We start from the raw sequence: 17,757 nt of genomic DNA on the forward strand, positions 1-17,757 counted from the left end.
AATAATCAATTTGGGGCAGATGACATTTTTTTATTTTTTTATTTATGCACAGATAAAGAAATATAAAAAAATAAATAAATGACTTGCTCATTTCTCTCATTAGCGTCAAAGATGAGTGACGTTTTGATGAGTTATTAACACCCGAGAACACAATTGTCATAATTTAGTCAAAATGTACATTATACGGTGGAGTCACTTTATTAGGCACACTTACCCCTCCAGTGTTGTGTGATAAATTGCTCAGAAAATTATTTAAAACGTATTAATTGCCCATTGAAAACCTATTATTTGATTTAATATCGCACTGAATGTCCATCAAAAGTGAGCATTATCATCATTTAATTTGTGCCTATGAAATTGGTCAGTGCATGTACGGTATATTATCAGATTTAATAAATATTTCGCCATTTTGGCCACTGAACTGTCTTAATTAACACGCAAAAGGCTGTCAGACAGTTTTATTTCTTATTTGGGCTCAATGAAAACATTTTCGATGTCCCATTAGGTGTCAAAATTGCGAGAATTGCCAATTGCAAATGGCTCCCTCGCTCGCTCGTTCTGTCACGCTGCTTTTTATCACACTTTGCTCACTATATGGCATCGAATATATGGATAAAATTAGGTTAAGTATTACAGTCTCTCTCTCTCTCTCTCTCTCACACACACACATACACACACATTTCAGACAACAGTGCCTTTCAGTGGCTGTTTGCTCACATAACCTCATTTAGATGTTATTTAACTCTGTATATTTTTGTCATCTAACGTTTCAGAATAGTGAAGAAAAAATATTTGATTTTTTTACGAGTACAATAATGATCACTCATATTGTTTTTGTTCAATTTCTCCAGAGTTGACCATTTTAAAATGTTAACATTACAACAAATGATAAAATGACACCTGTAAAATTCATTGCATTTCTTTAAAATATGCAATTATTTTATATGCATTTCTGAATGATTGTTTTTATAAATGCACAAATGACCAAAATAATAGTGAATAGTGAATGTTAGGTGTTAGGTGCGTGCGAATGTGTGTGCCAGTTTAATCTGTTAATACAGTTATAGCACAAAAAGTACACTTTTTAACAATTCATCTTATTCTACAGTAACACTCCCGTGTCAAATATGAAATATATTAAATACACAAAAACATATGATAAACCTACACGATAAACTTGCTAATTAGTGCATCATTTTCATCATCATCATTGGAGATTAAAAATGGATACATAGCGCTCTCTGCTGGACGTGTTAAGTAACGACACGCATGTACAAGTTCATTGCTCATCTATTATTGGTTATGAAGTTGGAAATATTCATATATATTTGATCAAACTATTCTTTTAGACACCTATATATGTCAGTTACATCCAAAATAAATTGTCCTTGGTATTATTATTCTCTGTGGTCTTTACCCTTGAATATTTCACTTACAAGTCTGATGTTATGAATTACTATTCGTAAGCGTTGAACATCTCGCTAAACAGTCTGATATTCGTGAATTATTTCATTTTAACGCCTCATAAAAAATAAATAAGTCACCCATAACTCAGCCTCATATTTTTCTTTGTTTGTTTGCTATTATGAAACCAGGCTGTAAGGTAAATAATTAAAACAAAAATGAATTTAAACGGACAGACACTTGATTTAAAATATGTATTAAATAATTATAAAGTCAATGATTGATCAATGATGAAATTAAAAATTGTAATTAATTAGAAAAAGGGAAAAATATGCACTGAAATGTATTTTACGTAACATATTTGTGTTTTATTTATTTTACAACCTCACTATAAACGGTATGAAAGAATAATTTCCCAGTAATTAAAATAACATATAATAACAATAAAATATGCAAGTCTATATAATAAACTATAATAACAATAACAGTAGTAATAGCAGTATATTTTAAATCGTTTTTTGTGAAATTCAATGGCATCAGTGTTAATCCTTGATTTTCATAATAATTCTTACAAATGAGTCCAAACGTTATTTTTTAAAAGAGCACTTTTTACATGTAGTTTTCTGGTGTCCAACTGTTGTGAACGCAGCAGTCGCATGTATTGGCACTGGGGCATTGTGGGTAAAAAATAAAAAAGGGGAAAGGGGGGGGGGGCTTACTTGTGAAAGGTTGTCAAAGGCGTCGGGTTCAACCCTCTTACCGGACGCCGCCATGCTGCGGATCAGTCGCCTCGCAGTTTGGCGGGGACTCGCGGCGAGCTCACCCGGGATGTGCGGCCGGGGGAACGGCCTGATGTGCAGCAAGCCCCGGTGTCCCGCTCGGGGATCATTCGACCGGCAGACGCAGGTAACGAACTCGCGTTCGACGGGCACAAAACGTTCTGCTCGCCGACCGGAGCTGAGAGTCCGGAGGGAGGGAGGGAGCTAGCTCTGGCCGGCAACCCGACGTCTCGGTGGTGGGCATCCCGGACCCGATCACATGGATCCGGTGTAAAGTGATCTTGCTCCACGTTGAGCTCTGCTTTGACCTGGACGTCAATTCGAATGACTTTGAAAGAGGAGTGAAGCAGCTAATGCAGATTACAACAACAGATTACATTACATTGATTTAGATGACCTCATTTGAACTCATTTAACACTTTTGTTCTAAGTGAAAGTCACTTGGACCCTGCGAGGCTTAACACGCGGTGGTAACGTTCGATGACTTGAAACCTTGCTTTGAAAGCCTGCAGAGAAATCCTAACACTGGTTAAAATTGAGACCTGATTTTGAAACAGTCACTCTGGTCTGAAATCTTTAACTCTGTTCACAAACCTAACAAACTCTGTCTTGAAAAACTAACCCTGGCTTGTGACCCTAATTTGAAATCTTTACTTGAAACCCTAACCCTGGTTTGAAAGCCTACTTAGAAACTCTAAGCCTTGCTTGAAACCTCACCTTGGAACCCCAGCCCTGGTCTGAAATTCTAAACGTGGCATGGGACCTTACTTTAAAACCTTAGCCCTGTCTTGAAACCATAATTTGAAAGCCTAACTTTATATTGAAACTCTAACCGTGACTTGAAACCCTTATCCAGGCTCAAAATCCTAACCCTGCCTTGAAATCTCAATTTGAAACCACAACTTGAAACCGTAACCCTTACTTCAGACCCTAACTTGAAACCCTAACCCTTGTTTGAAACTCAACTCAGACTTGAACCCCTACCTCAAAACCCTAACCCTGCCTTGAAACCTTAATCCTGACTTCAAAATGTAATTTAAAACCCTAACCCAGGTTCAAGCTTAACCCAGGTTTTGAAACCCGAATTTGAAAGCCGTATCTGTCTGTGTGTGTCAGGCGTGCACGTTTCCAGCTTGATGTCCAAAGGAAAATACTGTGAACTCATTGGCGTGGTTTCCACTGAGGTGAGATATCAAATACAACACGTGTGAATCTGAATCCGAATCCTTATACTATCCACATCCTCACCAACATGTAATGTCTTCATCCTTGGTGAAGAAAAAGGGAATGTGGGGACAGAACCGTACTATTTTAAATCCAATAATGGTGACTCAAAACACCAACAAGTTAAAATCTATTTTTTTCGAGTTGCACCACCTTTGTAAATGCGAACTAAATGCGTAAATGAAAATAAATCATTAATTACATTGAACTCATTCACTGCCAGCCTTCCCAGTTAACATAGATAAGTGACTTCTAAAGTCGTCAATGGCAGTGAATGTGTTAATACATTTAAAATTACTATAATTGTGATGAGGATGCACAAATTTTGCAGGATTTCTGTGTATACGTCGTAGTTTTATTGGCGTTTCTGTGTGTTTGTTTTGGTTTTCAGATGATCCGATACATACGAGTGGTGTCAAGCCTCTCTCGCGGCGTCACAGGCAGCATCTGGCTGTCTTCACGGACGACATCATATTTGTGTTACCGGAGGACGTCTCCGTCGTCGTTGATACGCATGGTAAGATTGTTGACGTGCATCGCGCCGTCCGTCGCACACCCACGTGGGTCAACTTTGATGTCACTCGAGCAGAGCGCGGCTTTTAAAGGCATGTGCTTGTGTCAAGTGTGTGGACGGCGACCTCAAGTGGACAAATGTATACCTGCACCTCTCTAAAGTATCAAATATTGACATTGAATTGCATAAACTTGAAAATGTATATAAATAATACAGTAAATAATTGGTTGCTAGTTTGCTAATTTCATCTACTGCGGGGGTTTTCTGGAACATCTCCCCAACGAAAAACAGGGTTCCTTGTATTGTTTTGTTTGTGTAGGTAGAAAGTTTTGCACTATCATCATGAGGCTTTGGCATCTGACGACGACTGGATGGTCCCGACGACCCTGAAGGCACCGGGATATTCCGAGTATCCCCCGGACCAGACGCCATCCCGCGGAAGAAAGTGGCCACGCATTTATTCACGTCATTTTAGAAAATTTGGTATGTTGTGGAAGATTGTTTGTAGCACATTTTTTTAAATGATCCGAATTAAAATGTGTAATCATTCAATTGTGAAATGCAATCGTATTTCAGAATATTGTTAGTCTCGTAGCATAATTGCCGAAGTCATTTTAACCCAAAGGTTGAATCGAGGCATTTGGACTCTGAACTTGTTTTTCAAAAGCGTTCAAAAATGATTGAGGCAATTGTCCTGTTAGGCTAACCATATGAAACCATGTCAGGACTGACTTGTATATTTCATGACCTTTTTATTTCAATGGAATTCATTTCACGGAATATGTATTTACTTGATGCAATGTGTATTTATTTAATGGCATTTTATTAATTCATGGCTTATTTATTGAATGGCGTTTTAAAATTTGATTTCAGGTTTGATTTATATATTTCATGGCCTTATTAATTATTTATTGGCACCATTATCTATAGAATTGAATTTGTGTGTACTTAATTGATTTTTTATGTATTTAACGGCATTTAATTTGTTTAAATATTTAATGGCATTTAATTTATTTGAAGAACCTATTTTTAAATGGTCATTTCAGAACCTTTTTAATTATTTAATGACATGTTATTAATGTAATCACATTTTTATTTAATATGTATTTACTCAGAGGTTTTATGTATTTCATGTGATTTAATATATTTAATGACCTATTTTTTTTATTGGTCATTTATTTAATTCATTTCAGGACTGCTTTCTGTATTTCAGGACCCTTTTTGAATATTGAATCTCAATTTTATATACGGTACTTAATTTAATTGGACTGGCCTACATTGCAGTGGATGGATGGATGGACGGATGGATGCATTGCAGTGTAGCCAATCAAATTGTTGATCCTGACCACCTTCTCCTTGATGGATGAATAAATAAGTCATTAATACATAAAAAGGCTATTAAATGAATACAAATGTCAACAAATAGATACCATTAAATGTCTTATTACTGGTCAATTACATTTAAAGTGACAAATAGTTAAAAGGTCATGAAACAAATTAAGATTATTGAATCGGTTGAATATCATTATTAGATATTTCCCAATTCGATTAATGGACGTAGTGAATAATTATTTCACATTTTAATGAATGAATTCACATTTTAATTGCCTTTGTCTATTTTGAATTTTCTGCATAATTTTTGCCTAAAGAATTGAGAGTTGTGTTGTTGTGTATAAGAAGCTCAAAGGTGATTTTCCTAAGGGGGGAAAAAAAGAGTCCCAAGCTTCTATTGCGTTTCCACTGGCTAATCGCGTCGCTTGCTGGAAGCGTATCACGTCAAGCACACTCGCTGCAAAGCTTTTTACTGTGCCAACGTGCTAAATCCCAAAGAAGCGCAAGCGGGATGAGGAATGTCATGTTGAAAACGTCAAGTTGAAACATTTTGAAATTTTCAAGGTGAGACAACAACTACAGTGCATGCATGACTGAAGGCAATTTGATTTTTTTTAAATTGGGCCTTCCTACTCACATAAGACAAAAAAATACAATATTTTTTAAAAAGAATTACATTAGTTTAAAAAATGGAAAAAAAAACAAACCTTGAATATGCGCGGTCCACTGTACACACTCATATTTACATTTTTTAAAATTATGTAATTTATCCCACCTACAAACACTCAATTTATTGTATTTTTATTCTCATTTCATTTAATGTTTCAATAACCTAGCTGATCGTAGCTACACACACAAGATACATCACGATTTGTTGAATTGTTTCGGTTTTTTTTACGTGGCAGATATCGCCGACTCACAAGATGCATCAGGATTTCATTGAATGTCTATAATTCATTTTAGAACATTTATTTGTTGGGTTCCATCGTGACTTGACAAAGGGAGCGTCTCAGCCTTTGGAACTGGAAAACAACTGACTGAACATCATCGGAAAAAAAGCCAATGGAGGATTTGAAAACTTTTAAACCAGAACCCAACGATGCTGTGGTCTCGACCCACTACGCATACACGAATGCCCTCTCAGCCCTTTAAATTCTCATGAACTTATTTATATGATTCCATCACTTTTTAAATGTATTGAAAACTCCATTCACCTTTTTTTTTTTTAAATAAACAATTGCATCTTCTTTATTGTATTTTGCTCAATGAAAGATCAAAAACTCAATAGGTGTGCGATGTCATTTCCCCCCCCCCCACATCATCCTTTACATCTCCATCATTAGTCACATTTTTCTGTCCCACTTCTTGTGCCATTTTTGACTTACTACTAAGCAATTAACCTTACTAGTGAACTACTGTGCTGCCCTAGTAACACTAGTAGGCCCAACATTTAGGCATGTTTCACGCACTAGTAGCCTTCTTGGATCCTAATAAGCTTTGACACTATTCTAATTTATTGAGAAGTACCTGTATTTTTAGAGCTACCTCTATTTCACGTGAAAAGATAACTCTTGCAAAGCTTTAATTGCATCAAAGGTCGGGAATACTTCCAATATGCAGAAACATCATTTGTATTATCATAAAAAGATCGAATGCTAAGTACATCAGTCACATCATATATCATTTGTATTGTCATTCCCTCACCCAATGAGTCGACGAGAGAATAAACAAGGAATTGGATCGATAGTGGAATCATAATAGCTAAATTTAGCCCGTTGTTATTTACCACCCCCCTGGAATAAAACATGGCACATGCCATGAAGCAGTAAGTAGCCAATTAACGCTTTGATCTCAAAGTGCCCAATTGCCACTTCTCAAGGGATAAATTGGTACTACACCAATTTTTCCCTTTTTTTTTTCTCTACGCAAGTCGTCGTACAAAAAACACAAGACCCACATTGAAACATTCACTTGAATGCAGCAGAAAAAACACACCATGCACATAAAAGCGGCATGTCGACACTTCTCTGTAATTCTTCATGTTGACAATCAGTTCATGAACGAGAGGATTAATTTTTCTGCGGCGTTCTAATGAGATTAGCGTAGTGACGTTAGCGTACCGACTTTATCTTAGCGAGGCGATGACGGCGGACGCGGCGTTTAAAGTATTTGCCACGCTGCCGCGTCACTCCCTTAAACACAAAGACAGCACATGTTATTAATTCATATTTTGATTTATTTAAAACTATTTCACAGTGTCAACGAGTCGAGGCAGCGTGCCAAGAAGACGCTTAATTAATCTGCTTAGCGAAAGTGATGGCAAAATAGCTCCGTGAAGCCATAAATTGTTTTGTCTCTTTGATGGAATTTCATTAACTATAATATTCACACAGAACAAATGATAAAAACACATCAAATAATTTGCATGACCCAATTATACTTTCACATCATCGCACCACACATTTTTGTTCCCAGGCTAAAAAAAACAAAAAAGCTAATTTCTTCTTGACTTATGCCATTTTTTAATGATTATATGGTGACATAAAATGCCAGATTTAGTACCAATATAAAAACTACTGCTATTTTATTTTCGTATGTAGTTTTTTCTTTTATTATTTTGCTATTGCTAATTTTGTTCTCACTACAAAGCATTGATTTCCTCGAGTACCGTTCGGAAAGCTTCCACGCAGACGTCACCGTCGGGATGCCGCGTGGACGCTAGCTTCCAGGCCTCCTCGAAAGTTTCCTCGGGAATGTTCGCACCCACGTTCCCGAAGATCTCAGCCATCTGTCAGCGGCAATTGGAATACAGTACTTGTCACGCAACGAAAAAGCCGTGCCAAGGGAAACAAGGTAACTGTGGGAAAATCAACAACTAATGATAGAGAGGAAAATACTTGACTAAAAATAAACAGTATATGGTATGTACTAAAATTACGATCTTTGTTGGATTTGACATTGACACTCAAATACGGTGGTGCCTTGACTTACGAGTTGAATTCGTTCCGCGACCGCGCTTGTAACTGAAAACACTCTATCTCAAATCATCTTTCCCCATTGAAATGAATGGTAATGCCAAATATCCGTTCCAGCCCCGCAAAACTGATTGTAAATTTTTTTTTAAAGAAGCAAAATAGTACTCTTCAGTATAGTACGTTCTACAAACATACAGTAATAACATAAAGAATCAAACAGTATCCCGCTTTAGTTTATTGTGCTGCTAACGTCTGGTGTGGCACCTTGGCCACCAGAGGCAGTATAATACATGCAGGTCTATTTATACGTAAAGAATACAGTCACAACTGCTCGGTAAGCTGTAGTAATATAAGTTGTTTTTTTTAGAGGATAAAGACTATACATAGTATTGTCGGACTACATGTGTTGCTAAAGTTTGTGTTTAAATAACTTTATTGATGCCAGTTTCATTAGCCCATCTATGGTGTTTACCATTATGTGTTAGCATTAAGCTAGCGGAATTTCATGAGGCAAAGTTATGTTGTTTGCTTAAACAGGCAATGTGTAATTCTTTGTTTTGTTTAGTTTTACAGTAAACTTCAACTGGGAGTGGAAAACTGCTTGAAGCAAGCACTTCACATAATTTTGGAAGAATTGTTCACTATCTTGCTGCTTGTTGTGAGTTCGCTGTCACAGTCTAGTGCTCATAACTCAAATTTTTACACGCAACTAAAGACACAAAAACTCAAGACTGAAAAAAACTCTAAATCGGGTCAAGTCAAGGTACCGTTGTACAGTGAAGATTAAAGTTAGCATGCACCAAAATGGAGGCCCTAATGAGGCCTGTTGAAAACTTTAAACATTCTTGACCAATCATTGTTGCGGATGCTCAACGTTTTCAACATGTGACCAATGACGGACAAGAATTGTTGACGGCAAGTTTGCCGAATGCATAAGTCGTGAAAAACATTCGGAAGCGTCTTTTTTATCACAACACTAGAACAAGCTGATTTTACATCTGAAAAAGCCAAGTCCACAACTGCTCCGTAAGCACCACGTGCTTTAAAAAACATTCGACGTGAGGACCAATCACGTTTGTGTCTTTAACATTTAACTTACATTTTGTCAACAATTGACAAGAAATACTGGCGGCGAACACGCCAAATGCGGAATACTAGACACTCGACGAATTGTAAAGCGTGTGTGTGTGTGTGTGCGCTACTTTCTTTCAGTCTGTCATATCAACTGCACATACTGTACCTCTTCCTTGGAGCGTGGGCAGATAAAGTGCTCCTGGTAGACTCCCTGGCGTCCGTACACCGACGGCAGCAAAAGGTCCACCGCCGTGGTCATGTCGCTGTAGTTGACGTTGTCGGTGATCCTCCGGTTGCGCGGCGGCGCTTTGTCGGTCCGGACCGACGGGACCCCAAACGTGCGAGTGTCTGCGGAGAGATAATATGGATGGAATATATGCCAATACACTGTTCCACCCGCTATATAGCAGTTTATCATTCCGTCCCTGCTATATTATACATTTTTAAGCAATGTTTTAGGGAGTTTATAATATACTAATCATGATACTCACCTGTTTCTAATTAACCTGTTCTCCTGTGGAATGTTACAAACAATGTTTTTTTTTTTTTTTTTTTTGCATTCCTCAACTTTCCCATTCATGTGTTGCCCCTGCCCCAGCTTTTTGGGAATGTGTTGCAGGCATCAAATTCAAAATGAGAGAATATTTGCAAAAAAACAATAACGTTCATGAGTTTTAACAAAAAAATATCTTGTCTTTGTGGTGTATTCAATTGAATATAGTTGAAAAGGATTTGCAAATCATTGTATTCTGTATTTATTTATGTTTTACACAATGTCCTGACTTCATTGGCATTGGAGTTTGTAAATAATAATAAAAGAGGAATGTGGTTTTTGACTTGCTCAATTTGTAAAGTGCCTTGAAAAAACTTCTGTTGTGAATTGGCGCAATATAAATAAAAGTGACTTAACTTGACTTGGTGACTTACTGGATGCTTGCGGCTCCCCGGCGGCCGCCCCAATGAAGGAGGCGGTGGTGATGAAGCGGTCCGAGACCGGGTCGGGTCTTCTGAGGGTCCTCACGGTCCTCTTTGAGCTGCCAATCTTGAACGGCTCTAAGTCATCAGTTTTTAACAAAGCGCCTGGACCAGGAAGTCCGGACGATCGCGATCTGGGGCGGTCTGAGCCGGTTTGGAACTGGGCTGCATGCAAAAGTTCAGAATTGTCATGGTTCTATCGACAAATTCTGCACTCTTGCAACTCACCGTCCATGACTAGGTGCTGCTCCCGTCTGTCCAGCGGCATCGTCTCCTTCAAGGTGAGGAAGTTGGCGAACTCCAGGAAGTTGATGAATCCGTCTCGGTCAGTGTCGCAGTCATCCACCACGTCATCCAGAACGGCCTCGCTGGCGACCACCTCGAAGTGTCGGCACACTTCCTGCAGGTCCTCCTTGTCGATGCGTCCTTGACCTTTCTGGAGACAAAAACGCCGTTTTCTAAATCAATCCATCTGCTGGGCCATCTCGTTAGCAGACTAGTTCCTGGTTTGTGGGTCCGTTCCTATTTCATTTTACACACGCACTACCAGTCAAAAGTTTGGACACATTTTCTCATTTAGTAGCACTATTAAATACCCAACACAGTTGTGAATAAATTATAAAAACCTTTGATATTATACAATAACGCAATATAACAGCACTCAACTGTGCCATGAACATCATCTGGAGCAGTTCACAATTAGTATTTATCAAATAACATGACAGGAACATGAGCATTTAAATACAACACTGATTATCGAACGTGTTAATGTGTGCAGATTGCTCGGGACATGTTTTTTCCTAGTTTGAACTTGGCTGTGACAGGTTTTGCTCTGATCAACCACTCAGAGGGTGGAAAAACGCTCACGTTATCGTGGGCAAATTTCAAATCCGAATGGTTTAAATTACGTGGGCCAGCACTATTGAGAAGGCCCTGCGGCAGAATAGATTGACAGGGAAGCATGTAGAGGCTGAAATGTGATTGGACAGAACAAATTTTTAATCCAACATCCACTTAAACAGCAACCAAGAAAAACACGACAAAATGCAGAGAATAGACTGTGGGGAATAAATACAATTTCATGGGACAAATATTACAATTTAGGTTGTAAATGTAAATCAGTGCTGCATAGATTGAACAACTAGGCCTCAAGTTAGTAGTGTCACATTAGCATTTTGCTAACATAAGATTTATATAAACTATATAAAAAGACATACACTTTTTTTTCTCGTCTGACATGAAATCAGACTCAACTTTTCCTGTTAGTGAAATAAGCATTTCCTTTTAGACAATTTTTCATTACTTTCTTCAAAGTCAGAAGTTTACTTAAATTTCATTAGTATTTAGTACCATTGCCTTTTAACTGTATGATGTAGGGCAAACATTTTGGATATCCTTCCACAAGTTTGGCAGGAATTTTGACCCATTCCACCCACCTTGTCATAGTGTCTGAAGGCCTCCAGCAACGACGGGAAATTCTGTGAATTGATGATCTTGAGGCGGGTCCGCACGGCGTTGGCCAGGCAACGCTGGCGCTCGGCGGCTCGCGCTCGCTTGCCCGCCGGCTGCTGCCCCGAGTGGATCAGGTCCCCGACACCTGTGGAAGCAAACCCAGGCGAGCGTCACGTTGCCATCGGCTCAGATAAAAGAAAACTCACTGCATTCATCTTGAGGTATGATGATTCCAAAAGTGTGGTCTGATGAAACCTCGACATTGTTTCCTCTCCTGGGAGAATCACATGACAAGTTATAAAAGCTCCATGTTTCTACATGTTGGTTGTGAAATATAAGAAACATACTTGTTTTTCTTCACGTTGCCAATTTGTCGTTCCAACTTTTCCCTGCTGCCAGGAGATCTCTGCCACTCGGGGTTTGGATTGTGGAGCCTTCAGTATAGAAAATAGTTATTTTAACGCAACACTCATACTGTAAGTGACAAAATCAACATGGTTGAATATGAACCACAAAGTTTTGGTACAAAAAGCAATGTGGCACTTTAATTCATTCATTGTCTTTTTATTTAAGTTTAGTAGAAAATTATTATTTTTTTTATTGAATGGTAATTCATTACAAAAATAGAAATAAATCTATAAATATCAAATAATATATCATCAAAAATGAAGAAATAAAACCACCAATAAGATATACATGACAAGAAATAAAAGGAAATAAATACATCATATAACATAATCTACATAAAATAATAGCTAATAATATTGAATTATAAATAAAATTAATATATTAACAATATAGAAATATATATATAAATAAAAAATAAAGCTATATTATAATGTTTTATATAAAACTTTTTTTCAATGGTTGAGTTTGGTAAATGCTATTTAAAATACATTTTTCAATTGTTTTTTTCATCACAATTATCATCGATAAATGATGACTAATTTTCTGTAAATTAGCAGAAGGCGGTGTTTCCAAGTAACTGTTGCTTGGCAAACGCCACAGTCACATGATCTTATATCAGTATAGAGCCGTTAATGTTTTATTTTTTTTTATTAATTTAAACCCTTATTTATCCAGTGGCGACTTTCGAAAAAAACGAAGATAAGCCAGAAGAAGAAAATCTTATTTGCCATTTTGACCTGGCTAATCTTAGAACCAGGCTTAGCACAGAGAAGTTGGTGAAAAAGTGATACAAAAAAAATAATAATAATAATAACAAATAATAACATTTTCTGTCGTGTCACCTTGTGGATTCCCCCAGCCAATGCAGACTTCTCCCGACGGAACGTCCGTCCTTGTAATAAGGCGTCTTGATCCCGAAGCAACTGTCTTTATTGTAGTTGTATTTCCTGTCTATTTGCTCACCTGGAACACAATTACAATTTAGTAAAACTGTATTGTACTAATTTTATAATTAAAAAAATGCTATTTTTATTTTAATAATGAATTCAAATCACATTAGATAATTCTTTAATCAATACCCATATATCACAGTCCCAAACAAATACAACTTTTTATGTACAGTATTTGTTAAATTTTATTTGACAGTGCTGCCAAACAGGCAATCTGGATCAAATATGGCTTAAACTCAGTTGACATTACATCCGAAGGGGGATATTTCACAAACTGTTGACAGAAGGTTCACATACATTCACAAATTCATCCATTGAGAAGAGATTAGACTTTTTTTGTTGTTGTTTTGAAGTCCTTTCGTTACATCTACACTGCTGCCATGCAATCTGAATCAGATCGAGATTAAACTTGGTTCACATTACACTTTAAGACCCAACATACATTGAACAATTCCAACTTTTGAAAGATTTTTTTATTATTATTGAAAGTCATTTCTTATGTTACATTCACGTTGCTGCCAAACATGAAATCTGGATCAGCTCTGGATTAAATTTGGTTGACACTACACTCTAAAATTCCACATACATTTAACAGTTCAGTTGTTGACATTAAACAACTTCTTTAGTTTTGTTTATTTACATTTTTTTTTCATGTTTTGATGTCATTTCTTATGCTATATTTACATTGCTGTCAAAAATGTGGTTGACGAAAAACTCATTGAACAATTCAGTGGTTGATATTTTTTTCTGCTTGTATTTTAGTTTTGTTGTTAAATTGACATTGCTGCCCAACAGGCAATGCAGCTCAGACCTACATCAAACTCTGCTGACTATTTATCAAATCCCCATTCACTGTGCATATAACAACGGAATGAATGAGATTAGATTCAAATGTGTTTTGTTTATTCCATTTGAGGTAGCACGGTGGACGACTGCTTAGCACATCTGCCTCACAGTTCTGAGGACCGGGGTTCAAATGCCGGCCTCGCCTGTGAGGAGTTGGCATGTTCTCCCCGTGCCTGCGTGGGTTTTCTCCGGGCATCCGGTTTCCTCCCACATCCCAAAAACATTTGTGGTAGGTTGATTGAAGACTCTAAATTGCCCGTAGGCATGACTGTGAGTGCGGATGGTTGTTTGTTTATATGTGCCGTGCGATTGGCTAGCAACCAGTTGAGGGTGTACCCCGCCTCTTGACCGAAGATAGCTGGGATAGGCTCTAGCACGCCCGCGACCCACGTGAGGAGAAGTGGTACAGAAAATGGATGGATGCATATTCAATTTGACTAATCTTTGGATATGCATTAAAACTGGCTTTGACAATACAGCTTTACTTGTTTGTTTACTTGTTTTTTTTTTTAAGACATGCAGCGTTGTTACCAACAAAGTATCTGTTGTGACTGCGAACATAAGCCTGATGTGACTCCTGTTCCTCCTTGTCCAACTCCTCCGCAGTTTTTGGAGGATAAATCACATTGACGGCATCCACATCTGCACACAAACCGAGAAAAAGGACAAATGCGAAACCAACCAAACTCAAAACACAAAGAAACAATTTCACCTAACATACTTCGATGAGTTTTAATTCCAAACGTGGTTTGCTCGTTGTACCAGGCGGGAAGTCCACATCTGTTGGGCGTAGAGCCAAGTGGCGCCTTCTGTTGCGAGGCGTACACGGCCTCGCTAACCTCCTGCAGCTTCTGTTGGAACTTGGTGAGAGGTGGCGGGTTGAGCGTGACTGCGGCCTGTCGCGAACACAACGATGGGAAACAAGGCATTACTCCTAGAATCCATCCATCCATCCATTTTCTGAGCCGCTTCTCCTCACTAGGGTCGCGGGGGTGCTGGAGCCTATCCCAGCTATCATCGGGCAGGAGGCGGGGTGCACCCTGAACTGGTTGCCAGCCAATCGCAGGGCACATACAAACAAACAACCATTCGCACCTACGGGCAATTTAGAGTCTCCAATTCATGCATGTATTTGGGATGTGGGAGGAAACCGAAGTGCCCGGAGTAAACCCACGCAGGCACGGGGAGAACATGCAAACTCCACACGGGCGGGGCCGGGGATTGAACCCGGGCCCTCAGAACTGTGAGGCTGACGCTCTAACCAGTCGTCCACCGTGTAGCCAATATTTGACATATTATGATCTCGGCAAGATGAGTCACAATACATTTTGGCCACTTGTAAAAAATGTCTTGCTGGCATTTTAAAATAATCCACGTTTCCATTGACGCAGGTGTTACTCGTCTCTTTGTGACTTGGGTTTCTGTTAAAGTACCACCTTCCTACACATCCACAGGTGTGAATATGAGTGCAAATGCTTGTTTGTCTACATGCGTCCTGCAATTGTACCCTGCCTCTTTCCCAAGGTCAGCTGGGATGGGCTCCAGCTCACCTGCAACCCTAGTGAGGACAAGCGCTATAGAAAATGGATGGATGGACTAATGCCAGCTGACCGTTAGCGAAGACTTGCTGCAGAGGCCGTGAACGAGCGTGTCGGCCACTTTGGGATCGTTGGCCTTCCCGTGGTGCACTCGGATCATGCCGGGCCCCGGTCGGATGCTGTTGTGATACTTTCGAACCGCAGGTGGCGTCGGGGCCTGAGGAGAAAAAAACAAACACAAAAAAAAGTAGAAATGACACTTCTTTTAAAAATGGATCATGTTTTGGGGGGGAAAGGAGGGTACAGCGTATAGTCTAATTTACAGTATAGGGAGCCTCCATAGACCATCAAAAAAGTATTATTTCACGCAGCGACCCAAACCCATGAATAAGTGCCTCGTGACATTGCATCCTGTCATCCAATAATTGGATAATAAATATAATTGCCAGCATCTACTGCGACGTATAAAATAGTCGTCTGACAGCGACAATTGCTTTCAACGTGACATGGAAGGGGAAGTACAGTAAGTGTTGAGTGATAAACTTCACTCCCCTATTCTGGCTTTATGGTGTTCCCTTACACCCCTACTATCTACACAAGGGGGAAATTGTAATTGTGGGAAAATGCCACCTTTTACAGGCAGTAGCCTCCTTTGTGGAGATCCTTCAAGAGCATGAGTCATAACGACGATACAGAAATTATTCACATTTAGTTCTTAACCAGAACCCAGTAAAGGCAGGATTTTTGCCACGACTGTGTGCACAGGTGCTTTAGCAACTCTGTTACGGCTCCTATACTACTTCAGACGCCACTAAATTGCCAGACAATCTCTGTACCTGCATTCCGTGTCAGTGTCGTTTAACAGTCATTGACAGACAGTTTCTGGTATGTGCATTATGTGTGGCCGCATGATTCAGTCAGAACAGTCAAAAGAACTGCCGTTCTCATCACTAACACACATTGAAAATAAAAAAATGGCCTGGAAAACTTTGTTGACCCATTCCATGTCTATCAGCGTTAATGATACAAAGCAGTTAGTTTCCTGGGGAAAAAATGTGGAAAAATGACACCTCCCAAAAGGCAGTTGATGGGTCAGCTTTGTAACCCCACACTAAGTCAGTTGCCGTCTTATAAAATGTGGGAAAATTACATCTTTTGAACCTTCAGGAACACAATGTCAATTATCTTTATTTTTCTAAACTATTATTTGGATTTCAAGTGAATCCATATATTTACAAACTGCCAGCTGCCTGGTACTTATTCCTTTTAAAATGTTGCTATTTAACGTATTTCAAAAGTGTGCATGTTAAATATTAAATTACAGTTTTTAGCCTTTTTAGAAACCCCCCTTTTGTTCCCATGCCCTGTTTTTATTGTTTCATTTTCTTCTTTCTTGATTTCTTTTGGTGTCATGTTTGCCTCTTTGTCTGCTTTATCGGCGTGTTTTCTGTTCTAACCTATCGGTCGCAATTTTGTCTCAATATGTATGTGAAGAGCTTTGTAACTGTGCCCTAGAAATAAAAGCTCACTTACTTTCTTACTTACTTATAACGTCTTAAACTTAAAACCAGACTTTTGGGGTGCCTCAAAAAGGTTTATTAGAACTTACTCTTTTTATTTCTTGGAGACAAGTCGACGCTCTGTCCCCAATAGGGACTCGTTTTCCAGCCTGGTGTGTGGAAAAGGGGATACAGTATTTATATTTGTTATACAGTCTTCACACAACATCAAAGTCAGAAGCTAGAGGCTAACGTGGCGTTCTGTGGCTAAAATCGGACAACAACGCGTAAAGGTTGACTTACCCCCGCCATGTGTGTGAGCCTCACTCCGTCTGACATTTTCACCTTGAATTGACTTTCGATATTTACAATTATTTGCAACTCAAAATAAAACTAAATGTTCCCTGAGGGGAAAACACGAGTGCTAGCTTCCTAACCGTTTGTCGTTGCCTAGCAACATTTCAAACGCCGACAAGGTGATATATTTAAAATACTTTTCATTGCAACACAAAATTAGAGCGCTTGCTAATAAACGCGACATTAGAAAAAACGTGTGGGTAAAACTGTACCCCCCAAAAGGAAAAAAAAAGGCCAATTTGAATGACGTGTAGTCGAAAGCAGAAGAGTTACATTTCTACTGTATTATTTTGTGTCGATTTCCGAGTCTAGTTTGGTGCTTTATCCCACTGGGAATATCATACACGCAGTGTAAAATATCCTCCAAATGATAAGAATGGAGTCGAGCGTATGATTGGCGGCGCTCGGCGAGACGTAGGAGGATTGCCAG

At 38.8% G+C, this 17,757-nt stretch overlaps 1 protein-coding gene and 1 pseudogene across 1 annotated transcript; one reads left to right on the forward strand and one right to left on the reverse strand.

The window, feature by feature from the left end:
* Positions 1 to 2,129: 2,129 nt before the first annotated feature.
* On the forward strand, positions 2,130 to 6,500 carry LOC133479425 (m-AAA protease-interacting protein 1, mitochondrial-like; annotated as a pseudogene).
* A 968-nt stretch (positions 6,501 to 7,468) lies between these two features.
* Positions 7,469 to 17,726, reverse strand: efhb (EF-hand domain family, member B). Its single transcript, XM_061775940.1, has 13 exons — positions 17,274 to 17,726; positions 17,081 to 17,140; positions 15,545 to 15,688; positions 14,655 to 14,829; positions 14,465 to 14,575; positions 12,980 to 13,100; positions 12,077 to 12,163; positions 11,936 to 12,003; positions 11,714 to 11,874; positions 10,506 to 10,713; positions 10,230 to 10,442; positions 9,469 to 9,650; positions 7,469 to 8,041 (listed from the first exon to the last, which is right to left on the reverse strand). Exons 1-13 carry the CDS (start codon positions 17,307 to 17,309, stop codon positions 7,895 to 7,897), a joined length of 1,713 nt encoding a protein of 570 aa, XP_061631924.1. The 5' UTR covers positions 17,310 to 17,726; the 3' UTR covers positions 7,469 to 7,894.
* Positions 17,727 to 17,757: the final 31 nt, after the last annotated feature.

The sequence above is a fragment of the Phyllopteryx taeniolatus genome, chromosome 6 (assembly GCF_024500385.1).
Source record: "Phyllopteryx taeniolatus isolate TA_2022b chromosome 6, UOR_Ptae_1.2, whole genome shotgun sequence".
NCBI lineage: Eukaryota > Metazoa > Chordata > Actinopteri > Syngnathiformes > Syngnathidae > Phyllopteryx > Phyllopteryx taeniolatus.